Source organism: Mastigoproctus giganteus, chromosome 1, assembly GCF_048544385.1.
Source record: "Mastigoproctus giganteus isolate SK-2022 chromosome 1, ASM4854438v1, whole genome shotgun sequence".
NCBI classification, from domain to species: Eukaryota; Metazoa; Arthropoda; class Arachnida; order Uropygi; family Thelyphonidae; genus Mastigoproctus; species Mastigoproctus giganteus.
The window spans coordinates 252,500,650-252,524,895 of NC_143575.1; the positions used below are offsets into that span (position 1 = coordinate 252,500,650).

The window sequence follows — 24,246 nt, forward strand, 5'->3', positions numbered from 1 at the left end:
AACTCACAACGGTTATCCCTACTGATATTGAATTACCGTCTATGTGAATCCAGTGACTTGGTGTACTTGTATACCTTCCAAGCAGTGTGTTCGTCCACCAGGTATTCCATGAATTCTGTCCTTTGTGTATGATATGTGTTTAAAATATTTCATATATTATCTTTTAATATACGAAATATATTAAAAGATAATACAGACACTCCCTGACTTACGTAAGGGTTGGGTTCCTTGGAACTATGCAAGTCGAATTTTACGTTGGTCGGAATTTCCCTAAATGCATTAGTAGAGGCATGCGATGTAAGAAAGCAAATTTATGCAGTATCATCCAAAAAAAAAAAACCCTCCCATTTCACCCCTCCATGCATTCCAAATGCCTGCCCAGTTCAGCCTTAAATTTATTTAGGCTATTAACTTCCACAACAAAAGATGGAAATCTGTTCAACCAATCCAACTACCTGCTGGCTAAAGGCAAATTTCCATACATCTATTCTACAACTGTCTTTCCTCAGTTTGAATCTGTGCCCCCTCAGGTTCTTAATCTGAGCAAGAGGAAGAATCTCATCAGCATTCAGCTTGCTCAACCTCTTCAAGGCCTTATACACAATCAGATTATCTCCCAGGCACTGCAATTTGCAGAACTTAAGCCTTTCTTGGTAAGAGCATCCCTTTGTTGCCCTTCTTTGTAGTGGCGCCTCCGTAGCCAGGTGGGAAGGAGCAGCAGTGCATAGCACATGCTTCTTGATTAGACCGGGGTCTAATCAAGGATTCAAGCCCATCACCACCAAATACGGAGGATGCGGAAAGGTCAGGGAATGACCACCGCATATTCCCGGAGCAATATGGCCTTAGTTGCTAATGCCCCTAAAAACCAAATAACAAACAAACCTTCTTTGTACTCATTCTAGCAATTCTACATCCTTCCTAAAATGAGACCTCCACAGTACTCTAGGTGTGACTTGACCATTGCCTTGTGTAATGGGATAATCACCAACCTGTTCCCGCTAGCAAAATTTCTATATATCATTGACAAGTCTCCATGACTTGCCCTGGCAGCCCATCTGCACTGCTCATTGAACTTCATATTTGACTGCACAATTACCCCCCAGGTTTTTTCACTTTCCACTTCCCTGAGTGTAGTACCACCCAGTTGGTACATTTCTCTTTGGTTATTGCTACCCATATGCAGTACTTTGCATTGGTCAATGTTAAACTTCAGGTGCCACTTCTCAGCCCATTTTCCAAACTTATCTAGATCCAGTTGGAGTAGCATACTGTTTTTACTGTTGTTAACAACCCTGCCAACCTTTGTATCATCTGCAAACTTAGACATTAAACCTATATACCTTCATCAATATCATTGATAAATATACAAAACAACAATGGCCCAACGCCAAACCCTGGGGAACTCCACTAATAACATTTGTCCACGAATAGCAGTGTCCATTGATTACCACTCTGTCATCTCCCACTCAACCATCCCTTTATCCATTGTAGCAACTTACCCTTAATGCAATACCTCTCCAATTTTTACAACAATCTTCCATGTGTAACAGTATCAAAAGCTTTCCTGAAATCCAAGTATATGTTATCAAAATTATTTTTGGCATTCAGTTCCTTTGTGACCACATCATAGTATCCAATCAGATTGGTCAGACAAGACCTCCCTTTAACAAACCCATGCTATGTCTTAACTATTACTGCAGTTTTGTCTAGATGATCCTGCAGTGCTTCTTTAACCAGTGACTCCATTATTTTTCCCGGAACACAAGCTAAACTAACAGGTCTGTAGTTACTAGTGTCACCATTTCAACCCCCTTTGTGAATTGGTGATACATTTCCATACCCCCAGTCCATGGGGACCTCCCCTGAGTTCAAGGAAGCTCTTATAATTATGGCTAAGGGTTTGCTTACTCCCTTTGCTGCCTCCTTTAATATAACTGGATAGATCCCGTCCATCCCAGGTGCCTTCCTTATATTTAACTTCAACAATTTCTCCTCCACTTTGCTCTCAGTTATTGCAAAATCACTTAGCTCTCCCCTCATTGAATAGCTCCTCATGTGTGAATGTAGATGCAAAATATTCATTCAGTTTATCAGCTACCTGAGCATGATCATCAACAGTCAACCCATGTATGTTAAGTGGTCCAATCTGATTCATCCCTTTTCTCTTAGAGTTTACATAAGTAAAGAACTCTTTGCTGTTTTTCTTTGCATCCTTTGCCAAATATTTCTCGTAATCTGCCTTCACCTGCCTGACCTCCTTTGTGACTTGATTACAGACTAGTTTATACCTGCCATAGGCTTCTGTGTCACCTGATACTTTATATGCATCCCATACATTCTTCTCTGCCATGAGCCTCATTAATTCATCTGACATCCATTTAAGCCTAAACCTTGAACAGTATTTCTTAGTTGGAATGAAAAGCCTAGTAGCCTCCAAAATTAAGTCCCTGAAGGCTTCCCATTTTTAATTTAACGTTGGTAACATCAGTTGATCCCACTGTACAGAATTTAAAAACTGTCTGATACCTTTACGAAAGCAATAGCCTTTCCCTTTAGCCTTGATGGTAGTTACATCTTTAAGTAATTCCCACATGAATACATTGTGATCACTGTCACCCAGTGGTTCCTTTATCTGCAAATTCTTAATGCATGAATAATCACTGCTATGTGTTGTGCTAAAACAGACAAGGCTCATTTCTACTTTTACCACAATCTCACCGTCAATAGTTGCCATTTTTGTAAAAGCTCACATTGAAACTCCACAATGAAATAACTTGCCATACGGTGTGGCTTTACATCATGATTTTTCATTGGCCCTGTGTTACTCAAAACTGTTAAAATAAGGGGGAAGCTCATTTCTGTTAAAGTATGGATAAGCCTTTCAAGAATGCATTCTGCATTAATCTTACTGGTTTGAGTTTTGATATTAAATTGCCTCTGCAAAACGTCAAATTAAATCTATGACTTTGGCTGTGAGGCTTCTTGAAAGGGCCCAACTCCCACCATTTTTTGTATCAATGACTTGAATGGAATTTAGTGCACAGTTTTTATTACTGGTCATTGAGTAGGTTGTTGTTAAAAGAAGATTTGGTTAGCTTAAATATTTTAAGACTTAATTTTTGTAAGAGAATTTCATGATGAAAGAAGATTAGATTGGGTGTTGTGGTAGTTGATTTGCATAATTTGGCTTGGTGTACCAGGTCTTGAAACAAAGATTTTGGAATAGCCAGTATTTTGTAATGGAAGAGAATAAAAATAAATGAACATGGCAGATAATTGTAAAACACTTTGTTCATTGCATTTCATGATAACATACATAATATAGGAGGGAGGGAGTATATCACTATAGGAGGGAGTATATGATGAGAGCCTTGTCGATCAATTCAGTCCTGGAAAGATTGTGCAAGGGGTAGAATTTTTTTCAGCCTGGACTGTACTTGTTAACAGGAGAGATTGCTTCTACAGGGATGGGATACACTTAAATAGAAAGGGTGCAAGAATATTTGCTGATGCTATTGAGGCAGTGTTAGGTGGGTCGGAAAACTGCTAGCTTGGGGGGAGACAAAGATGAATAGATTAACAGTAGCCACTCGCAGAGGTGAAACAGATTCTTGCACTGCTTCTATTGGAATGAACAGAAGCCTGAAAAACAAGATGTAGGATATTTCAGAGACTGCCAGGAGTCATTGCGGTACAAGTAAATACACGGGTTGTGTTAGGGTAGCTAAGAATAGAAATAGGTACATGTATACTTGCGTGTACACCAATGCTAGGAGTTTAGTAAATGAATTTGAGGTATTGCTCAAAACATCAAAGGCAGATATGGTTGGGATATCAGAGACGTGGTGTCACACAGATATAAGGAATGCAGAAGTGGAATTTGGGGAGTACAACGTCTACAGAAAGGATAGACTGGAAAGGAAGGGAGGAGGGGTTATGCTATTAGTTAAGAAATACATAAAATCCAAGGAAGTGAAGCCAGTGGACATCGCTGGACAGTGCAGTGTCGAGTCAGTTTGGTGTGACATAAGCATTGGAAGATCAAAATTGAGAGTAGGAATGTGCTATAGGCCTAATGACTCTGATGAGTATAATAAGAAACTGTACAGGGAAATAGTGGGCCAGTAAATCAGAGAGTCTTATAATGGAAGATTTTAATTTCCCAGATATTGACTGGAATTTGGGGGCTGGTCACTCACACACTAGCAAGGCTTTTATGGATTTATTGGATGATTGTTTTCTACCTCAGCATGTTCGGGAGGCAACTAGAGGGAGGAATACTCTTGATTTGATTATCAGCAGTGATTCTTCATGCATTAAGAATCTGCAGATAAATGAACGACTAGGTGTGACAGTGATCACAGTGTGCTGAAGTGGGATTTACTCAAAGAGGTAACTACCATTAGGGGTAAAGGGAAGCATTATTGCTTTCGTAAACATGACTACGAAGGACTGAGGCAGTATTTAAATTCTATACAGTGGGACCAACTGATGATGTTACCAACAGCAAATTCAAAATGGGAAGCATTCAAAGAACTTATCTTGGAAGCTACTAGGCTTTACATACCTACTAAGAAATATTGTTTAAGGTTTAGGCCTAAATGGATGTCAGATGAACTGATGAGGCATATGGCAGAGAAGAAACATGCATGGGATACATACAAATTAACACATGACACAGAAGCCTATGATAGATACAAGTTGATCTGTAACCAAGTTACAAAGGAGGTTAGGCAGACGAAGACAGATTACGAGAAATCTTTGGCAAGGGATGCAAAGAAAAACAGCAAAGAGTTCTTTACGTATGTAAACTCTAGAAGGAAGGGGATGAATCAGATTGGTCCACTTGATATCGATGGGTCAACTGTTGATGATCCTGCTCAGGTAGCTAACAAACTAAATGAATATTTTGCATCGAAATTCACACATGAGGAGTTATTTAGCGAGGGGAAAGCCAGAGGTGTATTCAACTCTAGCAGTAAGCTAGAGAATCTTGTAATAACTGAGAGTAAAGTGGAGGAGAAATTGTTGAAGATAAACACAAGAAAGGCACCCGGGGTGGATGGGATCTATCCAGTTATATTAAAGGAGGCAGCAAAGGAAGTAAGCAAACCCTTAGCCATAATTATGAGAGCTTCCCTGGACTCAGGGGAGGTACCCACAGACTGGAGATGTGCAAATGTCACCCCAATTCACAAAGGAGGATCAAAGGCTGACACAAGTAATTATAGACATGTGAGTTTAACTTCTGTTCCAGGAAAATTAATGGAGGCACTAGTTAAAGAAGCACTGCAGGATCATTTAGACAAGACTTCAGCTATAGCTCGGACACAGCATGGTTTTGTTAAGCGGAAGTCTTGCCTGACCAATTTGATTGGATACTATGATGCAGTCACAAAGGAACTGGATGCAGGGAATAACTTTGATATTATATACTTGGATCTTAGAAAGGCTTTTGATACTGTTGCACATGGAAGACTGCTGCACAAATTGGAGCAGTGTGGCATTGGAGGCAAATTGCTGCTGTGGATAAAGGGGTGGCTGAGGGGGAGAAGACAGAGAGTGGTAATCAATGGACACTGCTCGTCGTGGACTAATGTTATTAGTGGAGTCCCTCAGGGCTCAGTGTTGGGTCCATTATTGTTTTCTGTATTCATAAATGATATTGATGAGGGTATATCAAGCTTAATGTTGAAATTTGCAGACGATACAAAGGTGGGCAGGGTTGTCAAGGACACTACTGACACTATGCTGCTGCAACAGGATCTGGAAAGGTTGAGCAGATGGGCTGAGAGGTGGCAAATGAAGTTTAACATTGACAAATGTGAAGTACTACACATGGGAAACAGCAACCCCAGAGCAACGTATCAACTCTGTGGTACTACACTGACAGTGGTAGAGAATGAAAGGGACCTGGGTGTGGTTGTGCAGGCAGATATGAAGTTCTCTGTGCAGTGCAGACGGGCTGCAAGAGTAGCTCATTGTGTATTGTCAATGATATATAGGAATTTTTCTAGCAGGGATAAGGAGGTGATTATTCCCTTGTATAAGGCAATTGTCAGGCCACACCTAGAGTACTGTATACAGGTCTGGAGGCCTCATTTCAAGAAGGATGTAGAGCTGCTGAAACGAGTACAGAGAAGGGCCACAAGATTAGTGAATGGAACAAAGGGGTGCTCTTACGAAGAAAGGCTTAAATTTTGCAAATTACAGTGTCTGGAGACTAGTCACCAGCGAGGTGATCTGATAGAGGTGTATAAAGCCTTGAATGGTTTGAGCATGCTCAATGCTGATGGGATTCTTGCTCTCGCTCAGAATAATCACCTGAGAGGGCGTAAATTCCAATTGAGGAAAGACAGATGTAGGATAGACGTGCAGAAATTTGCCTTTAGCCAGCAGGTGGTTGGTTGGTGGAACAGACTTCCATCTCTTGTCGTGGAATTTGATAGCCTAAATAAGTTTAAGGCTCAGCTGGACAGGTATTTTGAACGAACAGAGGGGTGAAGTGGAAGTGGTTTTTTTTTTTGGCTGATGCTGCATAAGCTTTCTTTCTTGCATCAAATGCCTCTACTAATGCTAATGCTAATATACCTGCTAAAAGGGGTTGTTCCAGTTCTAAACGTATTAGTTATAACATTCTGTAAGCCTGGTGTTCACAATGGAATAACTTTGCTTGTTCTAATTGCACAGTTTTAAAAATTCTAAAATTCAGTTCAATAAAATTTTGAAATTTTATTTTAAATTCCATGAATCATATTTGACAATTCAGAGGCAACCTCTCATTCTTATGTATACAGGGTTGTGAGTGCTATTTCTTAATGGTTGAAGTAGGGACAGTACTATTTGTGTCCTAAAGTAGAGTGCAATAAAGTATCCAGTAAAAATGTAGTGGTGGTCAAATAAACATCATGCATTTGTTGTTTAAACATTATTTTAAATCTCATAAATTTGTTGTGAGTACTCAATATGAATTTAGACACCTTCAGCATTAAAAGAAATTGCAGTGTTCCAACTCGAAAGACCACAACACATTAGATTTACAAATTCAGAACAGTAGTCTGTGGCAGGTGTGAAACCTCTAGGTTGAATGGATGTGAGGTCTACAGATATTGGAATAATTAGAACAACGTTACAATGCATTCCTGAAACATATCTGCAATTTATCAATTGAGAATTGAACGTATTAAATTTAAGTGTAGATCAGGTATTGTATCTTGATTTAAAGGGTGAATAATTATCCAGACTTAATCAGTTATTTAATCATGAGGGATGAGGCTCACTTTCATTTGAATGGATATGTAAGTAAACAAAATTTTAGATATTAGGAAGCCAAAAACCTGTTGCTTTCATAAATACCTCCATGTCACCTTCATGAACATAATGCCGATCAACAGAATGGTGCTACAACTATAATAACAAATATCTTTTCCAGTTTGAACAGTAGTCATTTCATTTTTAAAATGGGTAGTTGTTTTTGCCAAACCCTGTATTCCAATAGCTATTCAATATGTATACACGCTTCTCTTACATAAAATCATGTACAGGAACTCCCCGACTTACATAATACTCAACTTATGCAAATGCGACTTTACGTAAGTTTTTGCCGGCCGGGGGAAATTGAAAAAAATATGGAAATGTATTTTGCATCTGTAGAGATAAATGGAAGTATTGTGAAAATATTGTAATGTGAACCCAATAACATATTTTTTTTTTGTAATTCATTCCAAGTCCTTGGAAATTGAAAATTTCGCTATGTTACTGAGCTGTTTATCTCTCTAAAAGGTCATATTTATAATGGAAATTACACTACACTTTCATCATTATCATATGTTCCCCTTATAAGAATGAATTTTGAGTGCCTTTGTGATATTTTTCTAAAGCACGTTTCTGGAGGTCACGACCAAAAAACAATAAAACAATTTGCAGTTTCCTGTTTATTGAGCTTTTCTGTTAGCGCAATCTATTATAAACGGGTAGTAAACTTGATCTTATTGTATTTGCGATAATCCCGATAACTGCAATTGTGTGGGTTTTTATGTTATTATGGTGAAATGTGTTTCCCCTTCACTGAAATCTTCAATCATAAAAAAAAAAAAAAATTAAAAAAAATTTCAGAAACTTCTCTTCATTCCTATTTACATATTACAATGGAGAAAGGAAAGCAACCAACGGAAAGTGCAAGTGCTGGCAGTGCCAGGAAACAAAACAAAATTAATTTAGAAATGAAGATGAAAATTATTAAGAAGTACAAAGCAGGACAAAGTTTATCTATTGCACGGAATTAGGTCTCACCGCTTCAACAGTGACTACAGTGAAGGGACAGTGCACATATAAAAGAACATGTTAAAGGATCAACGCATTTAAGATCAACAGTGATCGCAAAATTGCGTTCAGGTGCTATATCGAAGATGGAACAGCTGATTTTCCATCCACATTAATAATGCGGATGGAAAATCAGATTCAGAAGCAAGTGCCCCTGAGTCCAATGGCCATTCAGCAAAAGCAAGAAGTATTTATGAAGATATTAAGGATAAGTATGGCGAACCCCAAGCCAAGTTCATGGCAAGCAATGGGTGGTTTAATAGGTTCAAGCATCATGCTAATTCCAAAACATTTAAAGTACGTGGTGAAGTCGCCAGTGCCAATTCTGCAGCTGCAGAGAAATTTTGTGATGTGTTGGAAAAAATTATTGATGAAGGCAGCTATTCAATGCAGCAAATTTTTAATGTTGACGAGACTGCTCTGTATTAGAAAAAAAATGCTGGATCGAACATACATTGCCAAAGAGGAAAAGACAATGCCAGGTTTCAAGGCTTCAGAAGATAGGGCCATGCTCTTGCTTGGGGCTAATGCAGCGGGAGATTAATACCACTGCTTATGTGCCATTCTGGAAATCCTCGTGCATTTAAGGGCATCAATAAAGCCACCCTACCCGTGCATTTCCGATCGAACCAGAGAGCATGGATAATAATATCTCTTTGAGGACAGGTTTAAATGCTGCTTCGTTCCCAAAGTTGAAAAATATTATAACGACAACAACGTTCCTTTCAAGATTTTGCTTCTATTAGATAATACTCTTGGACATCCTATGCATTTAGATGATTTCAATTTGAACATGAGAGTCATATTTCAACTGCGAAAGAAGACTTCACTCATCTAACCTATGGATCAGGGTGTTATTTCGAATTTATTAATATTAATAATAATAAATTTGAAATAACTAATAATTTCTCTAGAAACTCGAAATAAATAATAATTTCTCACTGTCTACTGCAGACAATGCAGTAGACAGTGAGAAAAATTTTACGTTAAGAGACTTTTGGAAATCTTACAATATTTACTACACCATCTTAAATGTTAATAAGGCCTGGGCAGAAATTACTGAAAGTTGTTTAAATGGCACATGGAAGAAAATATGCCCATGGCTCGTAAAAGGCTTTGAAGGGTTTGAAAAAGACGAATCATATGAAGAGGTTACAGATAAGGTTGTAAAGGTTGCAGAGCTACTTCAGTTGGAGGTTGTTGCCAAAGATGTGGGGGAGTTAATAGAGGAAGAAGAGAAGGAATTATTATTAGCAGCCATATGGTGAAAGGAAGCCTGAGGCTTATGCTGCACCAGCCAAAAAAAAATCCTTGAGTTACAGAGAGAGAGAGAGAGAGACAGAAGTAAAAAGGAATCACAACATAAAGAGAAGAATGATGATATCCAGCTCAGGTCCCTGGGTGTGCCAAGCCCATACTCACCAAAAATGAGCCCCTGGGGTTATTATCTAACGAAGGACTTATTGACTTGCAGGCAGTGATAGTGAAAGAAGAAAATGCTGACAAAGCTCAAGATGAATCAAATGAGGAGCTGAGACGCTTCATCACCATAGATGGCATTGGCATTTTGTAAAAGTGCATCGGCAATGGAGGCGCCTCCATAGCCAGGTGGGAAGGAGCAGCAGTGCGTAGCACACACTTGATTAGACCAGGGTTCGAGCCCGTCACTACCAAATACAGAGGATGCGGAAAGGTCAGGGAATGACCACTGCATATCCTGGAGCAATATGGCCTTAGTTGCTAATGCTCCTTAAAAAAAAAAAAAAAACAAGCATCGACAACGGCAAGGTTTGATAAGATGGACCCTGACAACAAAAGATTCTTAAAAGCTAACAGAGGTGTGAATGATATGCTTGCTTCCTACAAAGAAATCTACGATGAAAAGAAAAAAGCCACCGTCCAGTCATCCATTAATATGTTCTTTCGTAAGGTTGAACACCGACCCTTTCTAAATCTCCACGGTCCCCAACCTCCGCAGCGGCAGCGTACTTATCAGCTGAAGACATTGATTCTGGCAACGGTGCTCGAGAGGTAAAACTTACTGACACTATGCCTGTCTCCTCTTTTTTTGTAATCATATAATTTTAAAATTTTTAAATTGCACGCTTTCGTAATTTTTCCTGTGCATGAGATAAAAAATTTAATAAATGCAATAAATAATTCTATTCACATATTCGTCGAACATTTCTTTTTTGATTCAATCAATTCAGTGAACACAGTTGTGAGTGCTGCACAAGAATAGGGGAAATTCCACCTTACATAGAGGTTTGCAGAACGCAACCCTTATGTTAATCAGGGAGTGGCTGTATTAAAGTTTTGTTTGTTATTTGATGCTGAAGAATCAAAGATAACCAAGATTTGAGATAAAGTTTCACTTAAACGTGGTTATCTCAAAACCATGAAAATATAACCTGTGGATTTTTTAATTGGGTCTTTCAGTTGTTTGTCTTTAAACAAGAAATGTGTTATAGCTCCTTAGTGCTGTGATTAAACCCATTCTGAGATGGCTTCATAGAATTCATATCTTTAAATAATAAAAGCTTCAAAATAAATCTGATGTTTCATTAGAATGGCAGCTAATAGAAACAACTCTCACATGTATACATGTGCTTTTATACAGCACTCTTTTATTTCATTTATACATAATTATTTTCACATTTTTACTATTTTTATTCTTGCATATACATTTTATGTATATGCAACTATTATGTAACAATTCTTTTATTATTCACAGTTTTTTTTTTTATTTATTTATTATTATTTTTTTAATTTTTAGGCATGCTTGTATGTGCATAAAATTCCTGGTGTCTTCACCCCGTCCATCTGTCTGTCCATTGGTCTCCATTTAACTCTACTTCCAGTGGAAAAATTTATATCCTATTTGTGGCCTCTTTATTATGGATGTAAAGATGTAGTTTCATCACTAAGTTTTAAATTCGGTACTTGAAATTGACCCTGAGTTTGTTTGTAATATTCCTTTTGCTGGTGTACGGGTTCATCTGCAAATTTGATATTAAACAAATATACGCAAAATAAATCTGCTGAATGGTTTATATAAAACAAATTCAGCTGGAAAAAAAATGACATTGATAGAGTATGACCTCCTCTAACAGTAATATACATTTCACAATGTGTACCTACTGAGATGATGGATGAATATCTTGAATATCTGTTAGATAAAATAGGTTCTGAGATCAGATGACTGTTCAAGTCAGTGCATATGTTATGCCCTCATTATTTAATGACTGATTATAATTTTATAGCTTCTTTCATATTAGTACAGATTAATGGAAAGTTAATTTTTTATGATTATGTCAAGTTATATTGATTCAGATTGATAAATATGGAACAAAATATCAATCTCAAGTTGAGTAATGTCAGCCATAGAATAATAAGGTTATTTTTTTGGAAGGGGCAGGGAACAGTGAAAAGAATATTTGTTATTAATAATTATGTTGTTTGGGAATGTTACTTATACTCTATCCAAAAAAAATATTAAAAAATGTTTAATTTTTTTTTTAAACTTATCAGGCTTTGTTTTGTTATGGTTATATAGGTTGCTGTCACAGATGTATTTGAAACAGCTAAGGATGCTGATATCCTTGTCTTTGTCTTACCCCATAAATTTATTAGGAATGCATGTAAACCACTAGCAGGTAAAATAAAGTCTACAGCAACTGCCGTTTCTCTTGTAAAGGTAAGTAATGTTTTAAAATTATAGTGATGTATCCAAAAGAGGAATCTTCCGTTTGAATATCATAGCAAGCTATGAAAATCAAATAATCCATCAATATCTCTTATGCTTAATCAACTAGTCGAGGTATATTTTATAAACATACTTTTAGAATATAAAATTGTAAAGAATCAGAATATTCACTGCTTCTATTGTAAGGTTAAAACCACTTTCAATCACAATATCATGCATAACAGTTTATTTAATTTCAGAATATCTTTCTGTTCCTTGCTTAAATTTAACAATCTTAACAATGAACAGCATCTCTGTTCTACTCACTGGAGATATCAGAACTTAAGCACTCAAATAATAAATGAAAACCTATGGTTACAAGAAATAACCAAAATCAAATACTACAACGAATATGGCCAGCTACGTATTACAATATCATGAGTGAAGATGACAATTTAAAATTGTCTATATGAATGAATAAGAAAAGTTATCAAATAATAACTTTTTTAAGCATCAAATAATAACTTTTCTTATTCATTCATATAGATAATTTTAAATTGTCATCTTCACTCATGATGTTGTAATACGTAGCTAGCCATATTCATTGTAAGCTGTGATAAGTAGAACACCTACTCTGCCAAGTATTTGATTTTGGTTATTTCTTGTAACCATGGGTTTTCATTTATTATTTGAGTGCTTGTCTGGTATCCACTGCAAAAAGTTGATTATTCAGTATTTCATCGTTTTACACTGCTGCTTCCATGAATTGTGAAACTCTGTGGTACCTGTTTGCTTGGTGTATGTTTGCACAAAATGGTGCAAACTCCAGTAGTTTGGTTTAACTTCGGTTCTTACTGAACTAGTGTTTTGAGAGTTTATTGACTGACTTTGAGTTTCATGATGAAAATTTGTGTATGAAAATATAGTTGTCAGTGTGACTTGCAAATGTAAAAATGGTAACATTAAGCAATTGTTATGATAGAAATGTATGTACAGCCATGAAATAAAACAACTGATTTTATTGTGCAGCTTATACTTGATTTCTGTGTTATAAAAGTGGACAAAATCCGACCTAATGGTAACTAATCTGTTCAGAGACGGATTAGTTAGGTCAGAATTAGATCGCCATAAATAAAACTTTTAATGGTTTTCTTTAGTCAGATTTTTGACTAATTCCTTGCTGTATATTTTTGTAAAATGTACTATATAAGTTGACCTAATCTTCTATACCAAAGGGTGCCTCCGTAGCCAGGTGGGAAGGAGCAGCAGTGCGTAGCACACGCTTCTTGATTAGACCGGGGTTTGAGCCCATCACCACCAAATACGGAGGATGCGGAAAGGTCAGGGAATGACCACTGCATATCCCAGAGCAATATGGCCTTAGTTGCTAATGCTCCTAAAAACCAAATAACAAACAAACTATACCAAAGTAAGATATGAAGTACTGCTTTATGATGATTTAATTTGGTAATGGTTTTGAAAAGTCTGCTGCATTTAAAGATATTTGAGAATGCATATTATAAATATTGAGGATTAGTACGGTGATTACACATTTAGTATTCAACACATACGCAAAGTAGTAATTTTACTTTACCTGGAGGTATGCCAGATTCTGTGAAGTTTCTTTAATCATTTAATTTATTTTTAATATGTTTGTTTGTTTGTTATTTGGTTTTAGGAGCATTAGCAACCAAGGCCATATTGCTCTGGGGATATGCGGTGGTCATTCCCTGACCTTTCCGCATCCTCCGTATTTGGTGGTCACTGGCTCGAACCCCGGTCTAATCAAGAAGCATGTGCTATGCACTGCTGCTCCTGCCCACCTGGCTACAGAGGCACCATTTTTAATATGAATGTGAGAAGCAAAATAAAGAATTTAATCATATCTCGGGGGGGGGGGGTTCTTCTTCCCCATATTCAGTATGACTCACAATTAGGTCCATCCTGATACATGAATTATAATATAAAAATGAATACGGCACATTTCATTGATGCAAACATCAATTTTTTTCATATTATCTGGTTTTATCTGTCACATCCCCTGCCAAGGGTACTGATAACTGCCGAGTGAAAAATGTAAAGATGTTAATCTGCAGTGATGGCAAACTTGTTTTCGATTGATGGGTTCTTCTTCCCCATATTCAGTATGACTCACAATTAGGTCCATCCTGATACATGAATTATAATATAAAAATGAATACGGCACATTTCATTGATGCAAACATCAATTTTTTTCATATTATCTGGTTTTATCTGTCACATCCCCTGCCAAGGGTACTGATAACTGCCGAGTGAAAAATGTAAAGATGTTAATCTGCAGTGATGGCAAACTTGTTTTTGATTGATGACAATCAATTTGTGACTGCTGTTCAAAGTAGTTTTCAACTAGATATGGAAAACAACTTCAAGTTTGTAAGCCATCCTTTGTAAGCTACCTACCATAGAGGAACACAGAGTTATGATTTTTGCAGATGCAGACACCAATATGTGTATCTGTGTGTGGAATATTGAGCATCTTTAAAAAAAAAAAAAAATGAAGTTGTAGAAATAAACTTGAAGCTTGTGTTAATGTAATTATTCGTGCAGAAGCATTGATGTTACCTTTTAGCCAATATATGAACTGAATGTCATTTCTTCTCTTAGCAACCTGAAAGTTTTATGCAAAGCTGAATTGTTCTGTTGATATTCTTGATTCAACATAATCCTTTTAAGGATAATGCAACTGTCATCTTGCTATAATTTACCCCTGTTTCTAGATTTATTTAAAAGATTTTTCTCATGGAAAGTTTCATTGGCATTTTGCTGAAATTAATTTGAATTATGAGTTTTACTATATTTAAAATGAATAGTAAAGTTTTAAGTTGACAGTTTGATATCTTTAAAGTAATTATTGGTTGCTTTTCTTATTAAATTAAAAAGAATTATTATGATTGATCTGTTTCTGTCATTATGCTTATATCTAATACATTACATGATAGATTTCCACATTATTGTAAACTTAAACTATTAAAGTTGATTGCAAGATATTTAAATTTCAGGGATTTGATATTTCACCAAATGGAGGTGTGGAATTAATATCAGAAGTAATTACAGAAGAGTTGAATATACCAGTATGTGTTCTTATGGGAGCCAACCTTGCCGGAGAGGTAGCTGATGGACAATTTTGCGAAGCTACTATTGGTATGCTCTTTATAGATACTTTCTCTAGCTTAGTATCATGTGAAAATGTTTTGTGATTACCACAGTTTCCTGATGGTACAACCTCCATGGGTTGGAAGGTAGGAAAAGATGTTTAACTTAATAGGAGTACAACAGAATTTAAGAAGATAAAATATTTCCAAAAAAATAATAATAAAAATGATAAAGAATGCATAAATAGTGTTTGAAGTATTCTTTTACTGCTTGAAGGTATGATTCTGATTCATAATAAATTTAGAAAACTGGATTATTAAAGTGTTAGTTTTTTTGTAATGAAATTTTCTAAGTTTATAAAATATAATTGGTCATGTCTTGCCCCTGATTGGTATACAAAAGATCCCTATTGCTCTGAATAATATACAAGGTGTGGCTGTTAAATAACGAGACAGCATGAGCAGCCATCACACACCAAGCACCACCTGTGAAACAAAGGCACAGCAGCTAACCTTGAACTCCTTCTGTAGTTGTCTGCCAAGTCATGTCATGTCATGTTCCAACACACTTGTTTGCTTTGTAGTGAGCTAGTTTTTGTTACCTTGCTTTTGTAGTTTGCCAGAAAAATGACAGAGAAGAGTCAAACAGCAAATCAACCTCAAATTTTTAACAAAAACTAAAGAAAATGCCAACTGAAAGTATGAGTTATGTCAAGTTTATGGGGAAGATACTGTGTCAAGAGCTCACATGTTTGAATGGCATAAACGATTTTTAGAAAGAATAGAGACTGTAGAAGATGATGAACATCCAGTATCCATGAATACTAAAGAAAATGTGGACTGGGTGAGGACGTTGCCTAGAAATGATTGCATGAGAAAAGGTGTGTGCCAAGATGGTGCCAAAAACTTTGAATGAAGATCAAAGAATGAGAAAATTCCAAGTTTGTGAAGATTGTTTTGAAAAAAAATTAAAGATCCAGACTTTCTGAGTACTGTAATTACTTGCACTAAAGTTGACTGTTCCAGTATAACCCAGAAACTAAAGCCAGTTAATGTAATGGAAGACAAAATCCCCCAGGACCAAAAAAAGCAAGAATGCCAAAATGAAAACCATGCCTCTTGTTTTCTTCAATGTTAAAGGAATTATTATGGCTGATTATGACCCACCAAACCAGACTGTCAGTCAAACACACTACACTGAAGTTCTGACAAGGCTACTTGAAGGAAGCGACTTGAATTGTGGATGGATGGTGGATGCTCCATCAAGACAATGCCCAAGCACACTGTGCTCTCTGTTCACCAGTTTCTGGCCAAAAAAAAAAAAAAACCATCCCTGTGTGAATATGCAACCTACTCGCCATACCTAGCCCCTTTTGATATTTTTCAGTTTAGGGACCTCCCTAAACTGAAAAGTGTACTAAGGGAAGCCATTTTCAGTCCATTGAAACAATCAGAAAAAATTGACCAAAATGTTAAAAGTGCTTATAAAAGATGACTTCCAGAAATGTTTCTGTGCTTTGAAGAAATGTATGGAACAGCTTGTGCAAGCCCAAGGCAATTATTTTGAAGCGGATAATGTGTAAGGTAGTAGTAGTAGTAGTGGCATGTGATGCAAGAAAGCAAGTGTATGAGCTTATGCAGCATCAGCCAAAAAAAAAAAAAAAAAAAATCACACCATTCCCTCCAAATGCCTGTCCAGTTCCTCCTTAAATTTATTCAACCTATCAACTTCCACAACGACAGATGGAAGTTTGTTCCAGCAATTAACCACTCGCTTGCTAAAGGCAAATTTCCGCACATCTATTCTACATCTGTCCTTTCTTAATTTGAATTTATGCCCTCTTAGGTTCGTAATCTGAACAAGTGGAAGGATCCCATCAGAATTCAGCATGCTGAACCTATTCAAGGCCTTATACACCTCAATCAGATCACCGCGCAGGTGCCTAGTCTCCAGCCTGCAATTTGCAGAACTTAAGCCTCTCTTGATAAGAGGATCCCTTCATTCCCCTCACCAATCTTGTTGCCCTTCTCTGTACACGCTCAAGTAAATCTACATCCTTCCTAAAATGAGGCCTCCAGATCTGTACGCAGTACTCAAGGCGTGGCCTGACCATTGCCTTATACAGAGGGATAATCACCTCCTTTTCCCTGCTAGCAAAATTCCTATATATCATTGACAAAACCCCATGACCTGCCCTGGCAGCCTGTCTGCATTGCTCAGAAAACTTCATATCTGCCTGCACAATTACTCCCAGGTCTTTTTCATTTTCTACCACCTTAAGTGTAGTACCACACAGTTGGTACGTTTCTCTGGGGTTACTTCTACCCATATGCAGTACTTTGCATTTGTCAAGGTTAAACTTCAGTTGCCACTTCTTAGCCCATCTGCCCAAATTATCCAGATCCTGTTGCAGTAGCACACTGCCATTACTGCCATTAACAACCCTGCCAACCTTTGTATCATCTGCAAACTTCGACATTAAGCCTGATATACCTTCATCAGTATCATTGATAAATATACAAAACAACAGTGGACCTAACACCAAACCCTTGGGACCCCACTAATAACATTAGTCCAAGAAGAAGGTACAAAATATTTCATTATTTATTTTATTGCAACACATTTAATAGCTACACCTTGTACTATGCTGCTGTGAACAATCAGTATGAGCAGCTTGCATTTCTGAAAAAAAAGAAACTTTTATTAGATGGTCTATTTTTACTTGTATAAATTTGAAAATGATAGATCGGCAATGTGCTATGGAGTGAGGCAGCCAAGGACAGTCGTGATTAAGTGAAATTTGAAAGGGATTGTAGATACTACTGTTATTGACACATTATGGGTAGCTGGTTTTTCCTACAAGGCTATTGCGAAGATATACAAGCATCAAAAATGAAATGTTTGGCAATTGCGAGTGATGACACAGAAGTCGATAGTGCCATTTTGTGTAGTTCTACAACATAATACAGGTGCTCCTCGATTTACGTACTTAATCGTTTTTTTTTTTTTTTTTTTTCCATGTACATAAGTCCGTTTTGTACGGAAGCCCAACTTCGCTCTTGTAGATACAAAATACACGTAGAGTACATTGCACTGAGATTATAACCCCAACAAACTTCATGTACAGCATTTTACGATTTGTAACAGATTAAAGGCTGAAAAAACATACAATAAATAATAATGTAGTAACATTATTAAACAGTAATTTATTCAAAATTAATTTAATCTAAATACAATACGTAATTTAATCTACGATCAAATCACTTTGATGGACTCTCCAAAATAAAATACCGTTCATTATACAATATGTAGTAAGCGCCAGTCATTGTGATCATGTTTGTGAACTGAATTTTAATTGTATTAAATGGCTATTTTAATAAGCGAAAATAGGAGAAATATCCAGAGGCTATAAAAGTAAAGATTTAGAGCACAAATTTACACTTTATTTCCTCCAATCAAAATGATGTATGAAAATCAGAAGAATATTTCCCACAGGTTAGCAAAATAAAAATCACTGATTTTTTTTTTTTTTTTTTGTGAAATTTAAAACAGTAAGAAAAATAAGCAATCAATAACAAAGAGCACTGAACACACCGATTGCAACTAACATGATACACAAAAGTGAGATACGGAGTAGCAACTTTACAAAGCTCAAAAAAATAGGTGAAAAGGGAAGATTCTGAAAATTTATTTATCTTTTTTATATGATTGAAGATTTCAGAGAAGGGGAAGCACATTTCACCATAATAACGTAAAATTCCATCTATTGTATCATTGCAAATGCAACAAGGTCAAGTTTACTATTCGTTTTTAATAGATTGCACTAACAGAAAAGCCCAATAAACCAAAACTGCTAATTGTTTTTGTTTTATGGTAGTGGCCTCCAGAAATCTACTTTAGAAAAATATCACTAAGGCGTTCAAAATTGATTCTTATAAGCAAACATAGCAACAGCTTTGTGCTTTGTATGTATCTGTGAGCTGTACGTAAGTAGAGCCTGTATATATAATATACCATACATTCCATTTTCATGTAGTTCCACCTCTTTTTTTCTTTTTTCAAAATCAGTTCAAACATGTCTCAGTTTTATAAATCCTCTTTATGTCTATTATATATTTCCTTTATATTTTTATTTTTTTTCCTTAAAAAAGTGGAAACAGTTAGAATACAGAAATAACACAGCTGACATTGATAAATTTACTTTCAGTGTGCTTTAATATTAATTAATATATTAAAAAATTTCAGTTACCGTATTTCCCCATGTATAAGACGCACCCTTTTTCGAAAAATTTGGGGTCTAAAAACTGGGTGCGTCTTATACAGTGGTTGTAGGTTTTTTTTTGTCTTGCATTTCCCGCTTTTTCGCACTTGTTGTCTTTGCGCTCATTGTTTTGCACTTGTTACCGGTATATTAGGTTACGTTTTGCCACGTTCTCCCCAGAAATGGCTCAGAAAAGATTTTCGTACAGTACTGAATTTAAGTTAAAAGTGATCCAGTTTGCAAAAGTGAATGGAAATCGTGCTGTTGAACGTAAGTTTGATCCTCCTCCAACTGCGAAAACAATCTGAGACTGGCTACAGGAAGAAACCTTACTGAAAACGCCACGTCAGAAGAAGGCCACGAGAGGCAAGTCAGCAAAATGGCCTGATTTAGAGAAGGAATTGAAGATATGGATTGAAGACCAAAGGGCAATTGGAATTCCTGTGTCCACAAAGATGTTTCAGCATGAGGCAAGAAGAATTGCTGATGAAAAAGAAGTTACTGATTTCAAAGGAGGACACAATTGGTGCTTCAGGTTCATGAAACAGAATGGACTAAGCATGCGTACACGGAACAGACTTGCCCAAAAGATGTCTGAAAGCTATGAGCAGAAGGTCCTTGAATTTCATCGTTTTGTCATTCAATGTCGGAAGACACATCAGTTTGAGTTGGGACAGATTGCAAATATGGACGAAGTCCCTCTTCAATTTGATGTCCCAAGTAACAGAACTGTTGATAAGAAGGGGGTGAAAACGGTAACTGTGAAGACAAGTGGACATGAAAAGAGCCATTATACAGTTGTTCTAGCTTGTTGTGCCTACGGAACCAAGCTGCCTCCTATGCTGATTTTCAAACACAAAATGCCAAAAGAAGACATTCCTCGAGGAGTGATTGTCCACGTTCACGACAAGGGTTGGATGGATCAGGATGGGATGAAGATCTGGTTTGAGAAAGTTTGGAGCAGGAGACCAGGTGGGCTCTTACGCAAACCTGCCCTATTGGTGCTTGATCAGTTCAAGGCACACATAACAAAAAACACAAAGAAGATTGCTGCAGAGCGAAAAACAAAACTTGCCGTCATACCTGGAGGCTTGACATCCCAGCTCCAACCACTTGATGTCAGCATTAACAAACCCTTCAAAGCTGCCATGAGAGACGAATGGAACCAATGGATGAAGTCTTCTGGGGACAATTTGACACCAGCAGGAAGAGTGAAGAAACCAACTATAAGAGAAGTTTGTACCTGGGTGAAAAGATCCTGGGATAATATCAAGATTGAGATCGTTGTCAAGTCATTAAAGAAGTGTGGCATTTCATATGCCATAGATGGAACTGAGGACAAGGCAATGTATGGAGACAGTGATTCGTCATCAGACACAGTTGAGGACAAGCTAATGGATGGGAGTTTTGACAGTGATGAGGAGTTGTATAAATTTTATGATGAATTACATTTTTTTTTCAAATTTTGGCCCCCAAAATTAAGGTGCGTCTTATACATGGGGAAATATGGTATATTTTAGCAATGCAAGTGGGTGTATAAAATGTAAATCATTAAATGATGAATTTTTCTCACAGTGAATCCCAAAAAAAAAAGTATTTCCACTTAATGCTAAGGCTATCTCCCTAAGCAGGTCACTGTCATAAGTGAGGGCCTTTTTTTTTTATGAAAATCCCAATCAAGAGTGGTATTAGAACCTAGTATTTGGTACCATGTATGGGTTGAAGGTTGAGAAGATGAAAGAAGATACTTATTGACATTAGATTTGAATTTCTGTAGGTTTTAATTTTCAGGAAATACATATGGAGGTTTTTCCAGAAAACAGAAGTTGAAGGAATAAATGAGGAAGAAGGAAACTGAGTCTGAGTTTGAAGGTGGACAATAAAAGGATGCTGCTCAGTTGCGGCATGTGTTCAGACTGGTTTAGAAGAGAGCAGGAATTATAAAAGCCAATTCAGAAGAACAGTGCCCATGGAAGTTTCTATAGAAAAAGCATGCAGCAGAAACAGAATGTGTTTGAGACAGTGAGTGGAGAGACTTTGTTAGAGATAGGTCATTAATTAACATAACTGCCCTCTTTTGAATGGAATCTAGAAGCCTGTGAGAGGTTTTGGGGGCACTGCCTCAGATGTGAGAACAATATTCCATGGAAGGGCAGATTTGTGATTTGTACACAGTAAACAGCTGTTTGGAAGAAAAGTAATTCCAATAGTGAAAGGGAAAACTTAGTTTTTTAGATGCAGAGGAAGCAATATTTGTGATGTGCTTATACCTGGAGAGCCTAGAAGTCAAGGTAATCCCTTGTAGAGATGTGTGATCTTGTATAGAAAGCTGAGTGTCATTGAAGATAAGAATAGGAGCAGAAGAGTCCTTTTTGCAAGATGAGTTTTAGAAGGATTGAAATCAACTAAATTATCTTTGCCCCACTGGAGAATTTCCTGGAGATCCTCATTTAGGGAATTGGTAGGGATATTCAAGAAGTTGAAGCTGTTTGTTCAGGGCAAGATTTTTCAAACTGGTTGAGTTCAATGTGCTATCATCAACAAAACTATGGATAGAATTTCTGGTCAATGAAGGTCATTAATATAGAAGAGGAAAAGAGTGGGAGAAAGAACTGAACCTTGGGGAACACCTGCATTAATGGAGAAGTTAGATAACAGCTGTCTACCCTCACCCACAGTGAGTAGTCAGAGAGAAAACTAGATACCTAGTTACAAAAAACAGTTGGTAAACCATAAGATGGAAGCTTGTTCAGAAGAAATTTATACCAGACACAAGCAACTGTTTGAGTTTCACCAAACTCTTCCATTGAATTTGTCGATAGATGAGTAACATAAGCCAGTATATCACCAGTGGATTGACACTGATGGAATCCATACTGGTGACCATTGATCAGGCGAAAGGCTTCTAGATGGTTTTAAGAGTTGACAGTTAATGGATTTCTCCATTACTTTAGAAAGAGTAGAAGTAAGTGCAATGGGATGATAATTGGATGGGAGGGATTTCTCACCCTTTTTAGGAGCAAGCTGGATATATGCAAACCTTATTCCACTGGTGTTTTCCCTTCTCTTGGTAAGCAGAAGGAAAACACCAAGCAGCAGAGAAAAACACCAGTGGAATAAGGAAGTGTAAAAAGGTGACACAGAACAGGAATAAGCTTAAGAGCACAAGTTTTCAGAACAAGTGGAGAAATACCATCAGGACCCTGTGCTTTCCTGGCATTAAGACTGTTCAAAATTCTCCTGACAGAAGACCACATGAGGCATTGAACGGGAATGTACTGGAAATGGTGGGCGGTGGTTTACCAAGATTATCAATTACAAGTTTAAAAAAGAAAGAAAGAAAGTAGGATGCTAGCAGGTCAGCTTTATCTTTAGCTGTGGCAAAAGTTGCAGCCTATAGCATTTGGCAAGAGATATGCAACATTAGCAGGAGAGACCATCACCAAGTTGTGATCTGAGGTGCCTAGAGGACCACTCACCTCAGCCATGTACTTAGAAGTGTTGGCTGTGTATTTAGGATTGTCTGCTATTCTGGTAGGTAAATGAACAATCTGTGCAAGGTTATTAGTAATTGCAAAAGCCTCAGCATCTTGACCGGCTGGTCCGTGTGACTAAAAAACAGAAGCCAGCTGCTCCAGCTGGCTTCTGTTTTCTAGCTCCTGTTCACAGTTCCTGTGAACATTAAAATCACCAAAGAAAATGATCTCATCATTGGAAAAGTTGGACGGGGGAAGGTCGTTTCAAAGAGAGGAAGTCAGAGTTACAGCTGATTAGTGGAGTTGGGAGAACATTAGAGGCAACAGATGAATTTGACAGAATGGAGTAGAGAGATTAAGCCAAAGGAGATTCCAAATTACTAAGTCTTTGACAGGTAATATCAGAGCAGACATATGCACACAAGTAGCACCTTTGAAGTTGAAAGGAACAGTGTACAAATAAGATGAGTAGTGGTTGTATCAACCGATAATTTGTATTCTGGTAGAAAAAGTACATGAGGTTTGGCAGACTTTAAGTGGAAATGGACGTTATTGAGTTGGAACTGAGACCACATATATTTGTGAAATGAACAAGGAAGTGTTTGAGAGGTTTAGATCTCTTTGCAGATCAGTTTGTTGTATTAGTTTGACTACTCATGATGTATTCAGTAGTAAGAAATGGTGGGGAAGATTTGTTGTATGAAGTAAGGAATTTTTGGATGTGGCGTACATATGGCAAGAATATACCCAGCTACTCGACATGGCTTCGACAGTGCTCCTGATTACATTTTTTGCCAGTGCAGCAAAAGCCTGTGGCTTCCTTTCACTATATGGTGAATACTATTAAAAGGAGTGCCTTGCCTTTCACAGATTTATATTCAAGAATATAACCTCACAAATGTCAAAATGGTAGTAAGCCAATTTTCACATTTCAATTTTAGACATGGAATTAAAAGAAACTTAAATAGCAGATAACATTTACTTGTTTAATAAGTTATACATTTTCTCACAGTAATGTTCATTAATAGAACCCATTCAGGCCTTTATTGTGGATGCACATAACTTGAAGTTGTTATGCAAAGTTGGATCAGGTGCATGACTTTATAATTGGCAACAAATGATGAAAGACAAACTCTGATTAGTCAAAGCAGCTGTCCCTTATCTGGAAAACAGGGTCTCCTAAGCTGAACTGCACAGTTTTTCTGTAGATTTAAATTAAAAGATAATTGTAGAACTGGATATAAGAAATTTGCATTTGTCAGCTATAAACTTTTGGAGTCAGTATATTTAAAAAGGATTAGGTAAATATTTAGATGATGCAATGTTTGAATATGAAACTAAGTTTTAAGAAAATGTATTTTGCCTCA

The 24,246-nt window shown here is 36.9% G+C and overlaps 1 protein-coding gene across 1 annotated transcript in view; it reads left to right on the forward strand.

Annotated features, from left to right (window-relative positions):
• Gpdh1 (Glycerol-3-phosphate dehydrogenase 1) overlaps positions 1–24,246 on the forward strand; it is a 77,585-nt gene that overhangs the window by 24,746 nt on the left and 28,593 nt on the right. Inside the window, exons 4-5 of the mRNA XM_090385617.1 lie at positions 11,882–12,022; positions 15,049–15,190. Coding sequence (XP_090241743.1) covers positions 11,882–12,022; positions 15,049–15,190 — 283 coding nt within the window. The remainder of the gene's footprint in view (positions 1–11,881; positions 12,023–15,048; positions 15,191–24,246) is intronic.